We start from the raw sequence: 17280 nt of genomic DNA, 5'->3' as shown, positions 1-17280 counted from the left end.
GGAATTTAGTTTTACTTATATGTCCTAGGCGTTGATGCCATAATTCATATTTATTTTCATTAACATAACATGCTTGGGAAGCGGATTCCCCTTTTATTACTGGTATTTTAAACTCTAGAACTATAAGATTATTCAATGTCTTACCTTTCATGATGATTTTACCTTCCTTTGTAATTTGTGTGCCTTTGTCATCAAATATTATGGTGAATCCTGCTTGCTGCATCTTTGATACCGATATTAAATTATATGGTACTTCGGCACAGAACAATACATTTGTAAGTATTCCTTGCACTCCTGTTTGACTGATAAGATTTATGTTTCCCCTTTTAGTTGCTGAAATAAATGTATTGTTTTAGCTACTGAAATTTTAAAGGAGGATTTAAACATTCAAACGATGTGAAGAGATCATCTCTATTTGTGATGTGATCAGACGCTCCTGAATCTAATAGGAATTTAATTGTCGAGTGGTCTTTTCATAATGGTATGCGCTTGTCATGAACGCAAATCCTGAAAAAGAAGAATTCGAGGTCGTTCCCTCTTGCAGGGCAATAGTTTGGACTTGTCTTGTCCTTTCTGGGGCATTGTTTTGTATATTTGTCTGTCTTTTGAAATAGAAACAATCCTGTTTCTTGTGTCCTTTGCGTCCACAGTAATGACATTTCACAAATTTTTGTTTGTTTGTTTTCTTGAATGTTGTATTCTTCAAATAGTTTTGTTTTGTGCGATTGTATCTGTTTTATTATATTTTTCTTCAACATGGAGTATCTTTAAACTGGTATCACGACTCTCGTTTTTAATTTTACTTCGTGATCTAATAGTCTAGTTTTACAAAACCGAGAGTGATATTTTCTTCAGATAGTGTCTCAATTGCAGTGATAACGCCATCATATGTATTCGGGAGAGTAAGTAATAAATGAGCTACTTTGTCCGTTTCCTCTAATTTAGCTCCAGCAGCTGATAATTCTGTCAGCAGATCGTCAAATGTTGAGAAGTGTTTGATCAAGGGTATATCGGCTTTTAATTTTAATCCCAATAATTGTTTTCTCAGCGCTAATTGAGTTGCTACACTTTTCCTTTCATAGATCGCGTCAAAATGTTTAAAACTGCTTGAGCAGTCCCATTTTCATTAATATAATTAAGATATGAGTCCGCCAAATATTCGACTATAATACTTTTGGCTGCCTTATTATTCTTTTCCCACTCAGCGGATCGCGTTCCAGGAATTTCTTCGTCAATAACACTGAGCAAGTTTAACTCTGAAAGCAGTGTACGAATTCTAAATTTCCATACACTGTACTTTTCTCCATTAAAAGGCTTAATGTTTCTTTTCACTTTTTCCATTGTCACAACTTTATTTTTATTTACAACTATGCACTTTACTGTCACTACGCACTACTGAATGTTCTCACTACTAAATGTCCTTTTTCGCACTGGGCCCATAACCTATAGGAGGTATGGGATTAAAAGAAATAATATACTAATTTGATATTGAAATATTTATTCTATACTTTAAATGGTACTTGGAAGCAATACGTCCGTCTAACAAGATCCCGTGACGCAGTGTGTGTAGAGTTAAATAAACAGTAGATTGTTCAGATAGAACAAAGAACAATGTTATCGAAAGTTAGGGGTATTAGTTTTTGCTTTATATAATCCAACAGGAAACACATACTTCAATTGCTGCAGTGTCCCCGTAAATTTAGGTCGTATAGTAATGAGATAAGACTCAAATTTGCGTGAAGGAGTAAACAATAACCTTACTGTTTAGTACCGTGACAGTACTGAATGGGGGTAATTGTTTTAAGAAGCACGTTTCCACTGCGTGCGGGGAGATGCGGTGCCATAAACGCAATTTAGTGCACGGAAAACAGTTTATGTTGAGTTATTTTTGATCAGTTGTTGATCAGTTGTCAAATACATATAGAAGTTAGAACTTCGTTGGTCCGCTCGGTTTTACTCTTATCTTGACTAATCCATGCACTTACGATATAGATTATCATAGCTTTCAATTGGTTTCGATCTATCTCCCAAGCCGACAAAATCAGATCAGTAGTTTAGCTTTGAAAACAAACAGACAAACGAATAAGATAAATTATCCGCCAGGCAATAAAGGCAACACAAAACCTAGAATCATTTTCATCCTATAAACATAGTAGGAAGTTATTTAGAATGATCTTCAATAAGGATGTAAGTGCAGTTTATGCATTTGACACCGAACATTCTAGAAGGGGGTTGCATGAGGTCAGCGGTGAGCAGCAACGAAGGACAAATAAGACGGACTCTTGTTAGTATTTTGTTATAATGTTAAGTCATATTGCTGAAAATATGCCTATAGGAATAGGAACTATTTATTAATGTGTCTAACTAAGGATTCATAAAGGACACGAAATATAAACGGACGCTTCGGTAAAATAAGAAGTCAGATGAATTCAAGCATAATAACTATCAACAACAACTCGAGTTAAACTTCAATTATTTACGACCTTTCATATTCTAGAATATTCCAGTTTCCAACGTTTTCCTTTATCGGTTTAAAGCAACGACGAAGAAGTGCACAACGCAGTCGGAAATTGCGCAAAATTGCGCAATTCTCTCGCGTCGTTCCTACTTCGAACCGACGAACTACGCATCGAGAGTCGAGGCCGTCACCGCTGGACCATCACTTTATAAAATAAAGTGGATTTTCTTAAGGCAAATAGACGTGAATAACGTTTGTAAGTGACTCTATTTTTTTGCAACGGAGTATTCTGATGTAAATTATCACCCGATAGGTACCTCGTTAAGTTACGTCTTCATCATCATCTCAGCTATAAGACGTCGTGACGAATAATCGTTTTAAATAAGCGTATGTTTCGGCGAAAATCTCTGAAAGTGCGAAACTGCTTCAAAAAAATATTACAGTGACAGTAGGTACACACTATTCGCGAGTAATCGAACATAAGCAGAGCCGAGGGCTAAAGCTAGTACAAAATGCAACTGCACTTGGCAGATCACAAGAACTAGAGAATTTATGAGGATAAGTGCAGTTCACGTTACTGATCATAAAATATACGAGCATAAGTGCAATGTTCTGTAGCATACACATTCAAAGCGGAGAGTTAAATGTGAATACACCTTTACAACAAAGTAATATAATTTTGGCACAGGTAACATGATAAAAGAGATATGAAATACATTTTAATCAAAGAGCCGCAACTAAATATATCGACCGTTATCATATTTAAACTATAAAACAAACTATGAGGCTCTTAATACAAAACGCGTGTTTAAAAAACCAATCAATGTAATCTTGGGGACTTGAAAATTATTAAAAGCTACCAGTACCTAAATCAAATCAAAAACGCACTTACCTACATGAAAAAAAAAGAAATAAAACACTTTAAACTAAAAACTAAGAGCCACACATCCAGCCAACACGAGCGCTCAAATCAAACTAATAATTTTAATGGGGCTGCATTTCTCTTTGTCAGGCGCAGATCCCGGGCTAACCCCCCCGCTGCAGCCGCCCGACTCTCCGGTCCGACGATCAATACTGCATCCTGAAATGCTATTTCGGACGCAGAGGGGGATGAGGCGTACCCTAGACGTCTGGCGCAAAACCGGTTACCTATACGAGTTTGTAGGCAGACACCGGCGCAGGCAGGGTTAGATCGCCAGATGGGTATATTGTTAAATATTTTTGCTGTCTAGACAGGGGTGTCTTTCAAAAGGGGATATGATCTCAGCAATAGTCATTTAATTGGTATAAAGATAGAGATCAAATTCGTTTGTTTGTTTGGTTTCCTTTGTTTGGAAGGGGAGTTGGAAAGTCTGCACTTAATGTGATCTTTAGCGAATACGTACCTACTAAGCAAATAAAATTAAGAGATATAATATCAGTCTCTGAATTTGAGATTTCCACTTTACTTCGTGTCTTAAAATCTTCAGAAAGCCTTGTTTCCAGAAAGCTCTAAATACGACATGACGTACTATAAGTAAATAAAAAAGACTTAGCATATCGTCTGTAAATAAATATGATTTCTAAGAGGTCCTCGACCACCAGTGGAATGCGATAGGCTGACAATTGATTGCTTGCTTATCAGTTCATATCATAAAACGCATTCTGCACCTTTCATATGTCGCGAGAGAGACGACTCACGATAAATATATTGGCAAACAAAACTTAGCGTCTATCCAAAAAACACGTGATCAAATTGTTGCAGTTTTAAAAATCGCAAGTAACACCTTCCATACATAAAGCAGCATTACCTCGAAAAATAATACTCCACATTTTTTAAAACGTAAGCAAATAACTAAAATGCCTAAACCCACGTGTGTCGCAGTTATGAAAAAATCAATGACGTCATCTAGATTGAAAATATTTTAACTGCGCAGTGGGCTCGCTGATCTCAATCGCAATACTCGAACACTAACAAACAATAAAAATGTTGACAATCTTAAAATCTCCATCCATCGTCTTTTTGGCACTTAATTTTTTAATTCAATAGTGTACCAAAAACGCAATGGAGATGGAATTAAAGGGAGTATCGTGTGTGAGGTTGAGTGCAGCATTGTATCGGACTTTGAGGTCGAAATTGCGCGCATTTTTATTTAACGATGCCGATGGAGCGTCGCAGCCATTTGGAAAATTGAAAATCAATACTGTCACGGACACCATGCATCTTGCGTGTACTATGCACAGGTAGAACGGCGCCAGTGTAATGGGATTTTGATGGCGGACATTCATTTCGCTTTAAAGTTACCTTTCCAAGAATGTTTTCATAACATCAAGCAAGGCTCTATACTCACGTCTGAGGTGAAAATAGGGGAAGATTAAGAAAACGATCCATTAATTGTGTTATGATGAACAAAATGCTGGAGCATCAATACTGAGTTACTGACTGAATGAGCTACTAGAACAGAAAAATCTACCAAATTGACTAATTACAAACACAAGACTACTGAAAATATGTATGCGTAGGATCTCAGTAAAAGTTTGCAAATGCAGGTACTGCATACTATCTGTCCATTATGCTAAAGGTGAGAGAAAGTAACACCTGCATTTAAAAGGGGATATTTATATTAGAGAGCAAACCAATGTAAAGTTTAAATAATGAGCAAGTTCAGTTTTGTGACACTACATTCATAGAATTTATGATATAGCTATCTCACCCATAACAATAATAGAAGACCAACTTCGGTCATATTTCAACTGAAACCTAATAGCAGAAAAACAAGGTATTCGCCATTTTTTGGCGCAAATAACATTAATAGTCCATACCAACAGTGTACTTAAGTCACCCTCAACTAAACGTGACCGTGAAAACATAAAAACGCGAAGTTCAACACTGTTGCGAACCCTCGTGGAAGGGCATTCCCTTGGGCGTTAGATGACTCGACAAACAAATGATTCAAGGGCAAAAAAGCGTTACGAATAGGGTGTTTCAAGGTCATTTAAATTAACATTTCGTAACGGGGAGATTTTTTTTGCAATGTTATAATTTAACATACAAATAACATTGTAAGTGCACTTTAAAGTAAAATTTATATTAACTCTGCAAAGGTCAAAGTGGTGAGTCGGGATTGCCGCGGCCCTGGTACATAAAAGGCCTACGACGTAACACGACGGTTTTTAGTCAGTAAGAGTCTGACACTCCCTCTCCGCCGCTAACCCTCAGCAGTAGGGGCCTTTGGTGATTTTTGAGGTAGTTAAAAGTGGTGAGTCAAAAATATGTCTACGTAACTACTTACTGTTGTAAACATTGGTTTCATTTTGAAATTAATTATTGTTTTTGCGTTGTAAACTTAATAGCTCTGTGGCCTGAAAGACTTTGAAATCATGTGAAAATGACCTGTAAATAGAGTAAGCAATAAGTGCAATTCCGAATAACGACAGAAAGAAGGAAAGATAAAACGTTAGTGTTGTATCAAATGACAATCACAAAAAGGGGGAAAAATACATTAAAAAAATGTGTGTGCCAAATATGTAGGTCCAGTGCAGCATTATGCCTGACAGCCAGTGCCTGACACTGCTCTTAGACTAGACCTAATAGGAGTTGCGGGTGTCAGAAGAACCTAACTATTAAGGTACCTAATCTGTAGCATCAGTGTGTGAGTGTGAACCAATTAATATTTTAGTGAAGGTAAAAAAAACTATGACTGTACCAAAATACATAAAACATTACAATTATTAAAGTGTATTCAGTAGTAATTTATGAATACAATGTACATTCTACAATTGTAATCAAAGGTGTAACTTTTACCATATGATACATAATGCAAGTATGTTGCAGTAAATGTCAAAAAACAGCATTTTCGAAACTTGCCCCAACTGGTAACAAAGTATTTATGACTATAATTAATTGTCGTAATTTAAAATGTTAATTCTTTGCCTTTTGCTTTGCCCTAATATTTTAAATTGTTAATTTCATGTTTCAAAGTATAAACAAAAGAGTTTATTCATACAAGACCAACTTAAGAAGCTTTCACAAAGACAGTAAAAGTCTCCTCTGAAGTGCAGACGCCAGCAGGTCAACCTACCCGAATCTGTCCAATTTTGCCAATCGAACATTAATCTTCAGCTATTGTGATAAGGTTGAAAATGTATTGAAGAAATTTGATAGATTGCGGTACAATAAACTGCAGTTAAATTATAGTTATAATAAAACATGTGCGCATAAAGGGCAATAGATTACGAGAGTGCCCGCGTTAACTGACATGACTACAGATTGTTGCTAAGTGAGAATACAATAAATGCTATTCCCGGGAACTTTACAACATCTGCACTCCGCACACATTAACAGCTGATAAAATCAAACCCGCAAATGAGTATTATTCTTGTTAAAATATAGCGTACCTACTTTAAAGGAGAAGGAAGTTCAATGGTAGACATGGAAAACAATCTTTAAAGTAAAATGATAAATTCAGAGCCTTTGTTCAGGAAAAACAGGCTAGGTGAAAGAAACTACGAAACAAGACCTACCATGTTAGCAGTAAGGGCTTATAAGCATTTAAAATAACAAACCCTTAACAGACCCGTTGCTATCCCGGAGACAATGCACAAAGCTCTAATATGCCTATGAATAGAATGCTGGCTTCCAAAATACCTTTAAACTGAAACCTCGACTACCAGAAATCGGAGCTGCGGGATTGTTCGAAATAATTACAGCGGTCCTGGTGCATAAAGGGCTTAAGAAGGAACATGGTAGGTTTTAGTCAGTAAGAGTCTGACACTCCCTCGCGCTGCCAACCCACAGCAGCAGGGGTCATTTGATGGTTTCCCACCAAAAAAATAAAATAAGGTGCCAGAACTCTACGTGGTCGCAGAAATGTGGCAGAATGGTGTTACATTTCTCCAGTACCTTACCACTATCAAAATATCCAAGTGATTCATTTAAAACAAAGAAAGACCTACACCTTACAATAATACTAGAAGATAATGTTGTATTGAATTGTTGTTTAAATAATAATTGTAATATTCTCAAGAACCATCGCAGTTTAACACTAAGTACTTGCTACCTATTATTAGAAACAGTTTGTTGAAGTTATTGCGTTTTAAAAATCAATGTGGTTAAACATTGCAAACAGATATAACTTGTCTTTGATTGAGGAATGGGAGGATTCGATAAGTGCTAAATTCTTCAATATGTGTCATTAATTAATTACAGAATTAAATAAAGGCAAAAAATCTATCTATTTTCTACATATATCTGTGGGGCTATAGATTAAACTTGGTCAATGTTACTACTCCACTTGTTTTGTTATCTCATTTATACAATGTTGATAAACAAATGTAAATGATTGCATAAATATTTTGTACATTTCACGAAACAAACAACACTAAAATTTGGAGTACTTTGTGCTGTATATTATAAGTGATACCGATAACTTTCTATTTACACGCACTTCAACACATAAGTACTAACTTCGTCGTTTATATTCATTCAAACAAACCATGACCTAGAAGCTCAGAATATAGAATTGAACAATTAGTTATAATATTACCATGTTATAAGTTATCGGCAACTTTATTGCACATATATAATACGCAGTTAGTTTTGTTTCCCAGTTAGCAACAAAAGGCCGGCCGATACCAAGCGAACTGCGTCGTTCGTTCGCGTCAAACGATGTTCATTTTGTGCGGCGTAGTAACTGTCAGATCCTAACCTAAAATACTACATCATCAACCACTCTAAACACTACATGCACACAATTTTATCATACCGGTGTAAATAAAAACATAATCTAGATAATTTTTCTCACAAGAATCTGTTAAGAAATGTTTCGTTACTCACGATTTATAGTGAATGTCGGAGTGCCGGTGTCCGCCCTAGCGACTGCCTCAACGCACACTGGCTGCGTCGCGTCGCGTTGCGCAGTGGGAACGACCGAGCGGGTTGACTCTTCTTATTTTAAAAAATAACTTTTTAAATCGCCAATGTATCGGTACAGACAGACAGACTACAACGAGTCGCACAAGCAGCGGACGAGACGTGTCGCAACGGCTCGTATTGTAGCCCTCCCCACCTTGGACAAAGTGACCTTATCGTTTGGCTGCACTCGGTAACAGTGAGTGCAATATAAAGACGTACTTACTACAGCGCTGTGTCGCGACACTAATAGAGATTAATGCTTCTTCCAATAATACTGCTGACTGCTGACTATGCATTCTGGAAGAATTTCATTGTCCACGCTCGACTTAGCTACTCGTACAAGATATCAAATTTCAAAAAACAACTTACAGTTTTTTTCCTGAGCCGCTTTCGTCCCCGTTCTCTCATTCAAAAACAATAGATATTAACCGAAAGTTTAATAATTTAGCAAAAACCAAAGGAATTTAGGCAACATTTTGACAAGCAGTTACACCGGTAGCCGAAGGGGAACTGGCCGGGCTAGGTGCATCGAGGCAGGATTCAATAACGCAGCGCACTAATTGGAGACCCATTTCCATCAGACATGCGCTTGAATATCGAACTACTCTATTCTGGATGTAGGACTGAATACGAAATATTTTATCTCTCGCGTACAGATCAATATCACGAACATAAAAGTGCATCCTACACATAGGGCAGCCACACCCTTCCATCTTTCATATTTGCTTCAGTCCTTATTACTTCAATTACGTAAGAAACCACAAGCTAATATTTTTAACGTCTCAAACTTAACCTATTTTAATCCATACATAAATATTTTGAGCCATGCCGGAAGCGTGAACGAACTATTTTTACTTCTAGACATTTTACAGAAAGCCCGAATTCTTACCGTATCATTAACACCTACGAAAGAAATTTATGTTGGTCCATTGCGACTTGAGAAAACGTTACTGCGTAATGAGTACTGCGTTTCTTGATCGTAACTACGCAGAAACTAACCTAGGTCAACCATGAAGGACGATGAGCTAAAACGCAATCCAGGTGCATACAATTTTCCTTTAGATCAATGTAATAACGTTCTAAACTACATATTACTGTACTATACTGTATATTATACTTGTACTCAGATCTGAACGATAAGTTCTGTGGGCGCAAATGCAGCTGAAGATTAAGAGGTGCATTTGTTCACTCATTTGGTTTTTCTTAAAGGATTTCTCAGCTGTATATAAGTGGCAATAACTAGTATGTAGGTAGTAGGCTATTCTCTTAACAAAAAGGCCTGTCTATCGAAACTGATGCTCCAGCTGTCTCCTTAATTATTTAACTATTAATCTAAGCAACAATCACTTTTTCACGGCTAAGCCACTGAAAGAAATTGCTTTCAAAAAACACTTGCAGGAAATATGCGAGTTTTTGTTGAAAACAGTGTAATGTTCTTGCTTGGTAGTTTCATTATTTCTAGAAGCCAATATTTAGACGCGGTTTTTACTGTGATATAATAATAATTTAGCAAAAAAAAATTCATACTGGGTTTATCAATTCATGTTAGGTTAACAGGGTAGTTCAAACAGTATTTTTCTGGATCTTTTTAGTAGTCTGTCGGGAGTCCCATAATAATAATTATTTAATATATATAATTTATTTAATAAATATTAGTACTGAGTAGATTGCATTGAGTCAGTCTAGACTTTAGAGTGTACACAGACCTAAGTAACGCACGATGTATGCCCTACCTAGGTTCGTCTAGACTTAAAGCTACATCATCACAAACAGAGTTACCCATAACCCTGGTACATAAAGGGCTTCAGAAGGAACATGGTCGGTTTTAGTCAGTAAGTCTTGACACTCCCACGCTGACCCACAGCGGGAGGGATCATATGATGATCTCCCATAAAAATCCCAAGCACTTATACGATTTTTTAAAATTATTTACTATCGATTTTGCACTCACAATATCGCGTTTATATAGAGTTATCTGGAGGAACGCTCTCGATTCCTTTATCCTTAAGGTATAGTAAACACACACATCACATGGCCCTGAAATAATAATAGTTGCAATCTGCGCAGATGTGGAGGATCGATTTCTGTTTAAACAATAACAACCAAGCAATCGAATAATAAACTGCCGTACATTATCTCATCAAAGTATGTATTTAAAACCTGCTAACAGAGCATTTCGTGACTACTACTGAGAACACAGCAAAGAAAGTTAATGTTGGATTATATAAAGCAAAAACTAATACCCCTAACTTTCGATAACATTGTTCTTTGTTCTATCTGAACAATCTACTGTTTATTTAACTCTACACACACTGCGTCACGGGATCTTGTTAGACGGACGTATTGCTTCCAAGTACCATTTAAAGTATAGAATAAATATTTCAATATCAAATTAGTATATTATTTCTTTTAATCCCATACCTCCTATAGGTTATGGGCCCAGTGCGAAAAAGGACATTTAGTAGTGAGAACATTCAGTAGTGCGTAGTGACAGTAAAGTGCATAGTTGTAAATAAAAATAAAGTTGTGACAATGGAAAAAGTGAAAAGAAACATTAAGCCTTTTAATGGAGAAAAGTACAGTGTATGGAAATTTAGAATTCGTACACTGCTTTCAGAGTTAAACTTGCTCAGTGTTATTGACGAAGAAATTCCTGGAACGCGATCCGCTGAGTGGGAAAAGAATAATAAGGCAGCCAAAAGTATTATAGTCGAATATTTGGCGGACTCATATCTTAATTATATTAATGAAAATGGGACTGCTCAAGCAGTTTTTAAACATTTTGACGCGATCTATGAAAGGAAAAGTGTAGCAACTCAATTAGCGCTGAGAAAACAATTATTGGGATTAAAATTAAAAGCCGATATACCCTTGATCAAACACTTCTCAACATTTGACGATCTGCTGACAGAATTATCAGCTGCTGGAGCTAAATTAGAGGAAACGGACAAAGTAGCTCATTTATTACTTACTCTCCCGAATACATATGATGGCGTTATCACTGCAATTGAGACACTATCTGAAGAAAATATCACTCTCGGTTTTGTAAAAACTAGACTATTAGATCACGAAGTAAAATTAAAAAACGAGAGTCGTGATACCAGTTTAAAGATACTCCATGTTGAAGAAAAATATAATAAAAACAGATACAATCGCACAAAACAAAACTATTTGAAGAATACAACATTCAAGAAAACAAACAAACAAAAATTTGTGAAATGTCATTACTGTGGACGCAAAGGACACAAGAAACAGGATTGTTTCTATTTCAAAAGACAGACAAATATACAAAACAATGCCCCAGAAAGGACAAGACAAGTCCAAACTATTGCCCTGCAAGAGGGAACGACCTCGAATTCTTCTTTTTCAGGATTTGCGTTCATGACAAGCGCATACCATTATGAAAAGACCACTCGACAATTAAATTCCTATTAGATTCAGGAGCGTCTGATCACATCACAAATAGAGATGATCTCTTCACATCGTTTGAATGTTTAAATCCTCCTTTAAAAATTTCAGTAGCTAAAAACAATACATTTATTTCAGCAACTAAAAGGGGAAACATAAATCTTATCAGTCAAACAGGAGTGCAAGGAATACTTACAAATGTATTGTTCTGTGCCGAAGTACCATATAATTTAATATCGGTATCAAAGATGCAGCAAGCAGGATTCACCATAATATTTGATGACAAAGGCACACAAATTACAAAGGAAGGTAAAATCATCATGAAAGGTAAGACATTGAATAATCTTATAGTTCTAGAGTTTAAAATACCAGTAATAAAAGGGGAATCCGCTTCCCAAGCATGTTATGTTAATGAAAATAAATATGAATTATGGCATCAACGCCTAGGACATATAAGTAAAACTAAATTCCTGCAGTTAAAATGTCATAATATGATTGATGACTTAGATGAAATAAATACCGTAACTCCAAATGATAAGTTGTGTGAAGCATGCATAAATGGGAAGCAGACTCGCCTGCCTTTTAATAAAGTTAAAGACAAAAGTTACATTAAACGCCCTCTGTTTATTGTGCATTCAGATGTTTGTGGTCCTATAACACCTCCAACAATAGATAACAGAAATTATTTTGTTTTATTTGTTGATGAATACACACATTATTGTGTGGTGTATATGTTAACTTACAAATCAGAAGTGTTTACAGCTTTTAAAGACTATGTCGCTAAAAGTGAGGCTAAATTCAATTTCAAAGTAGTAAATCTTTATAGTGATAACGGTGGTGAATACTTATCCACCGAAATGAAAAACTACTGTAGAGAAAGAGGCATAAGCTATCATTTAACAGTTCCTAGGACCCCACAGTTAAATGGTGTTGCAGAACGTATGGTTCGCACAATAACAGAAAAAGCTCGTGCTATGTTAAATGGCACTAAAGCATCAAAACGTTTTGGGGAAATGCAGTTTTAACTGCAGTTTATTTAATAAATATTACGCCTACGAAAGCTTTAAGTCAATCAAAGACACCATACGAGATGTGGCATGATAGGAAACCAAGCGTTAAAAATCTCAGAGTTTTCGGTTCAACTGTATATGTTCATAATAAAACCAGTAAAACAAATTTGACAATAGGTCGTGGAAAGGAATACTGGTAGGTTATGAACCCAATGGTTATAAAGTTTGGAATACAGAATTCGAAAATATGAAACTGTAAGGGACGTTGTAATTGATGAGACTAATTTTATCGAATCTAGGCCTTCATTACGACCTGAACGGAGTAATAATACATATTCCCAAGACGAAACTGATAATGACTCCGTAACAAAATCAGTGTCTTATAAGTCTCATAGTTCTGGCCCTAAATCAGATAGCTCTCAATCTGATGAATGCAGTACAAGTAAAATTCGAAAAATCGGTAGTCATGAAATACCGAATGAACCTGAAAATGAATCTGAGAGTAGTTTGAAACACAAAAATCAGGATAAACCTGATGAATTTTTAAATTTACGAAGAAGTGAAAGACTGAAAACATGTTCGCGTAAATCATATAATGAAAATGACTATGATGTCTATAGTGCGTTATCCATCACAAGTAATATACCAAAATCATTAAATGAAATTAAATCTCTGAACGATAGGAATCAGTGGGAAAAAGCAGTCAGAGAAGAACTCAATTCTCTTAAGAAAAATAATACATGGACATTAGTACCAAAACCATTAAATAAAAATATTGTAGACTGTAAATGGATATTCACTATTAAAATGACGTTTCAGGTCAACCTTCAAGATATAAGGCACGTCTTGTCGCTAGAGGTTTCAGTCAAGAATATCTTAGTGATTATAATGAAACATTTGCACCAGTTGCTAGAATAGCAAGCTTTAGATTCTTAATTAGCTACGCAAATCAATATAATTTACTGATTCATCATATGGATGTAAAACAGCATTTCTAAATGGTACACTAAAGGAAGAAATCTACATGAAAGTTCCTGAAGGTGTAAAATGTAAAGATAATTACGTATGCAAATTAAACAAAGCTCTTTATGGCTTAAAACAATCAGCTAGATGTTGGTACGAAACATTTGAACAATGTCTCAAAGAAATAGGTTTTCAGAACTCCCCAGTAGATAGGTGTATATATATGAAAGGTAAAGGAGACATTTCTAAAATATTTACGTAATCTTGTACGTCGATGATTTAGTTATAGCATGTGCAGATTTGCAAACAATGAATAATTTCAAAGCATATTTAATGACTAAATTCGAAATGACCGACTTACACGATATCAAATTATTTTGGGCATTAAAATAGAGAGACACCATGATAAAATTACTTTAGACCAAAGTGCTTACATTAAAACCGTTTTGAATAAATTTAATATGAGTGATTGCAATCCTATAAACACACCGATGGAGCTTAAATTAAACTATGAAGCTCTTAACGCTGATAAGAAGTGTGACGCACCATGCCGTCACCTGATCGGTTGTTTAATGTACATTATGCTTTGTACGCGTCCGGACTTAAGTACATGCGTAAATATTTTAAGTCGGTACACAAATAAGAACAATAAAGAATTGTGGTTATGCTTAAAGCGAGTTTTAAGATATATCAAAGGCACAATTGATTTGAAGTTAACATATACAAGAAATAATTACAATAACATCCTAAGTGGATATGTCGACTCAGATTGGGGTGGCCACGATTGTAATGATAGGAAAAGCACTACTGGATATGTGTTTAAATTATTTGATCAAAATACAATTACATGGTGTACAAAGAGACAAACATCAGTAGCGGTCTCGTCTACTGAATCCGAATATATGGCTTTATATGAAGCTGTTAAAGAAGCATTATGGCTTAAGTCTCTGGCAGAAAGCATAAACTTAAAATTAATAAGCCCATTATTTTATATGAAGATAATAACGGATGTATTAGCATAGCTAATAATCCAACAAGTCATAAAAGGTCCAAACACATAGATATAAAATATCATTTCTCTAGAGAACAAGTTGAGAAAAATGTAATAAAATTAAATTATATTTCCACAGGTAACCAGTTGGCAGACTTGTTGACAAAACCTTTACCAGTCGTGTCTTTTATAAGACTGAGAAAAGGATTGGGTATAGAATAAGTTTTAATTTAAGTACAATTTCATTATGAAATGGTCTGATCAGGTTTTTCTGGGTTTTCCCTGATCCTGTGCAGCAAATGTTGGACCATTATTGTACAGTTGTCCCAGACCTTACTTGGAAGTATAATATGTTACGTCGTATTTATAAGTTGGTATTCACTTTGTAATGTTGAATTGTAGACTAGATACTGTATAGTAAACTAACGAATGACTAAAAGTTAGGGATTAATTTTTGAGGGGGCGTGTTGGATTATATAAAGCAAAAACTAATACCCCTAACTTTCGATAACATTGTTCTTTGTTCTATCTGAACAATCTACTGTTTATTTAACTCTACACACACTGCGTCACGGGATCTTGTTAGACGGACGTATTGCTTCCAAGTACCATTTAAAGTATAGAATAAATATTTCAATATCAAATTAGTATATTATTTCTTTTAATCCCATACCTCCTATAGTTAATACCCCAGACTGATAGGTCGAAACGCTTCAAAACCACATTTGAACACTTACAGATATGGTAAATTTCTCCAAACCACAGAAACTGCAATTGCTTGCAAAATAAAATTCAGAACACAAGGACAGTAATGCAAGTAACGTTATTAAGTGCAAAGAGGTAGGTAAGTAATGCAGTACTGCAGAGAGATTACACTATTATCTTATCTGGTAGGCCGTTGACGTTAAGCAGGGGATACACAGACGACGCAATGTGTGACAAACAATGTGTTTCGCAGGACCCTGTTTGCTTAGGTGCGTCTATGAAAGGGGAATGACGAATCCCCTCTTGGAATGAGGCCCTTGAAATGATAGAAATTCGAAACCCAGACTCTCAGAATGAGGTAGTTTAACTATACAAATAAATTATGGATATATGACGGTAAATCTTTGGGTACAACCTTTTCTGTATTAGAACAAGCTGGTAAGCACCATATTCTCGTCCTGGAATGGCAATTTCATAGCGAAAAACTTGGCCACTGGACAGCAGGCTCAAGGGAAATTGTGGAGAAACCCGCTTTAACCTCATGACGGGAATTTTCGATTCAGTAAGTTTCGATATTGCCAAAATAATTAATTTGTTGTGTTCTTCACTTAACGCATCAATATCACCCACATTAGGCTGACTCATGGAGGTGTATCAGATTAACTTCAAAATAACTAGGGCAAACATTCAAAATTGTTAACAAAACAATAGTAGAATAGCTGCAGTACTTTCGGTGTAATCGTACATCGCAAGAGTTGAAATAAAATTCAGCAAAAAATACCTAGCCGGTTTGGCAAAAGCTCCAGAACTTGGTAAGCCCTTGCACATATACGTAGTTACTCGAAGTAAGAAAAGACGAGTAGGTATACAAGGTGCGTGTGTGAGCACACAAGGTGCCTACAAAGGAAAATAAACTGCTGAATTTCAAAACCGGTTGCCCGGGTAACTGGGTTGAGGAGGTCAGATAGGCAGTCGCTTCTTGTAAAACACTGGTACTCAGCTGAATCCGATGAGACTGGAAGCCGACCTCAACATGATTGGGAAAAGGCTCGGAGGATGATGATGAATAGTTATATCCGATGATTAAGATTAGCTTACAGTGAATGTATCGTGACTAGGACAGCAACTAAGGATGGAAAGCCCTTGCAAGAGAGAAATCTCAGTTCCATAGAATAACACTAAGACCAACATGCGGATAGGTACTTAGATTCAAAGAGTAACCCAACCACATTGCAGTCTGCAGATATCCCAGGCTTCTGAATCTGAACTAGACTGATCGATTAAGGCCGTGGTTAATATTTCATGGGATAAGAGTAATTCTCACAGAGTATCCATAAATATTATCAGTTTGTGCCATACTGAAGCCTCATCCGATTGATAAATTGCAGAGAGGCGAAACTGATTTATAATGACATACAGCGCCATCTACAAACACATAGTCGAACTATTAACTGGCAACATGAGCTTACGAAATGCCATACTAGATGGCGTTACTAGTGCCAAAATCATATCTTAATTGTTGATTTCTTTGTTATCACATTTTTAACTAAATCCAGCCTAAACCTTTTTTGATTCAAATATCTATATATTATATTCATGGTGGTTAGTAGACCGTCATATGTCTGATTTGAGCTTGCACTATTGATAGGTACTCATTGCATATTTTGGCAACTTAATAGGAGAAGACTGTTTATTGATTAGCTAGTGGACGGCGGTATGGCTAGACTATATTCTACTATATTCTACTATATTCTGAGTTATTTCATGAAAACATGGGGGTCATTAGATACTGATATTTCTAGAAATTGGAAAATATTTGTAGATAGCAATATTTAAAGATAATTAAGAGTAA

The 17280-nt window shown here is 35.8% G+C and overlaps 1 protein-coding gene across 5 annotated transcripts in view; it reads right to left on the bottom strand.

Moving 5' to 3' along the window:
- The window catches only part of LOC110372956 (REPTOR-binding partner), a 32391-nt gene that overhangs the window by 14183 nt on the left and 928 nt on the right, over positions 1–17280 (bottom strand). The window contains exon 1 of one of the 5 annotated variants that reach the window (XM_064039407.1): positions 8721–8854. The exons of the other annotated variants lie outside the window; for them this stretch is intronic. Within the exon in view, the coding sequence (XP_063895477.1) occupies positions 8721–8759 (39 nt within the window). The 5' untranslated portion in view covers positions 8760–8854. Of the gene's footprint in view, positions 1–8720; positions 8855–17280 lie in introns of those variants that run through there. 5 annotated transcript variants of the gene reach the window in all.

This window comes from Helicoverpa armigera, chromosome 19, assembly GCF_030705265.1.
Source record: "Helicoverpa armigera isolate CAAS_96S chromosome 19, ASM3070526v1, whole genome shotgun sequence".
NCBI lineage: Eukaryota > Metazoa > Arthropoda > Insecta > Lepidoptera > Noctuidae > Helicoverpa > Helicoverpa armigera.
This window is presented reverse-complemented; position numbering and strand designations above follow the sequence as displayed.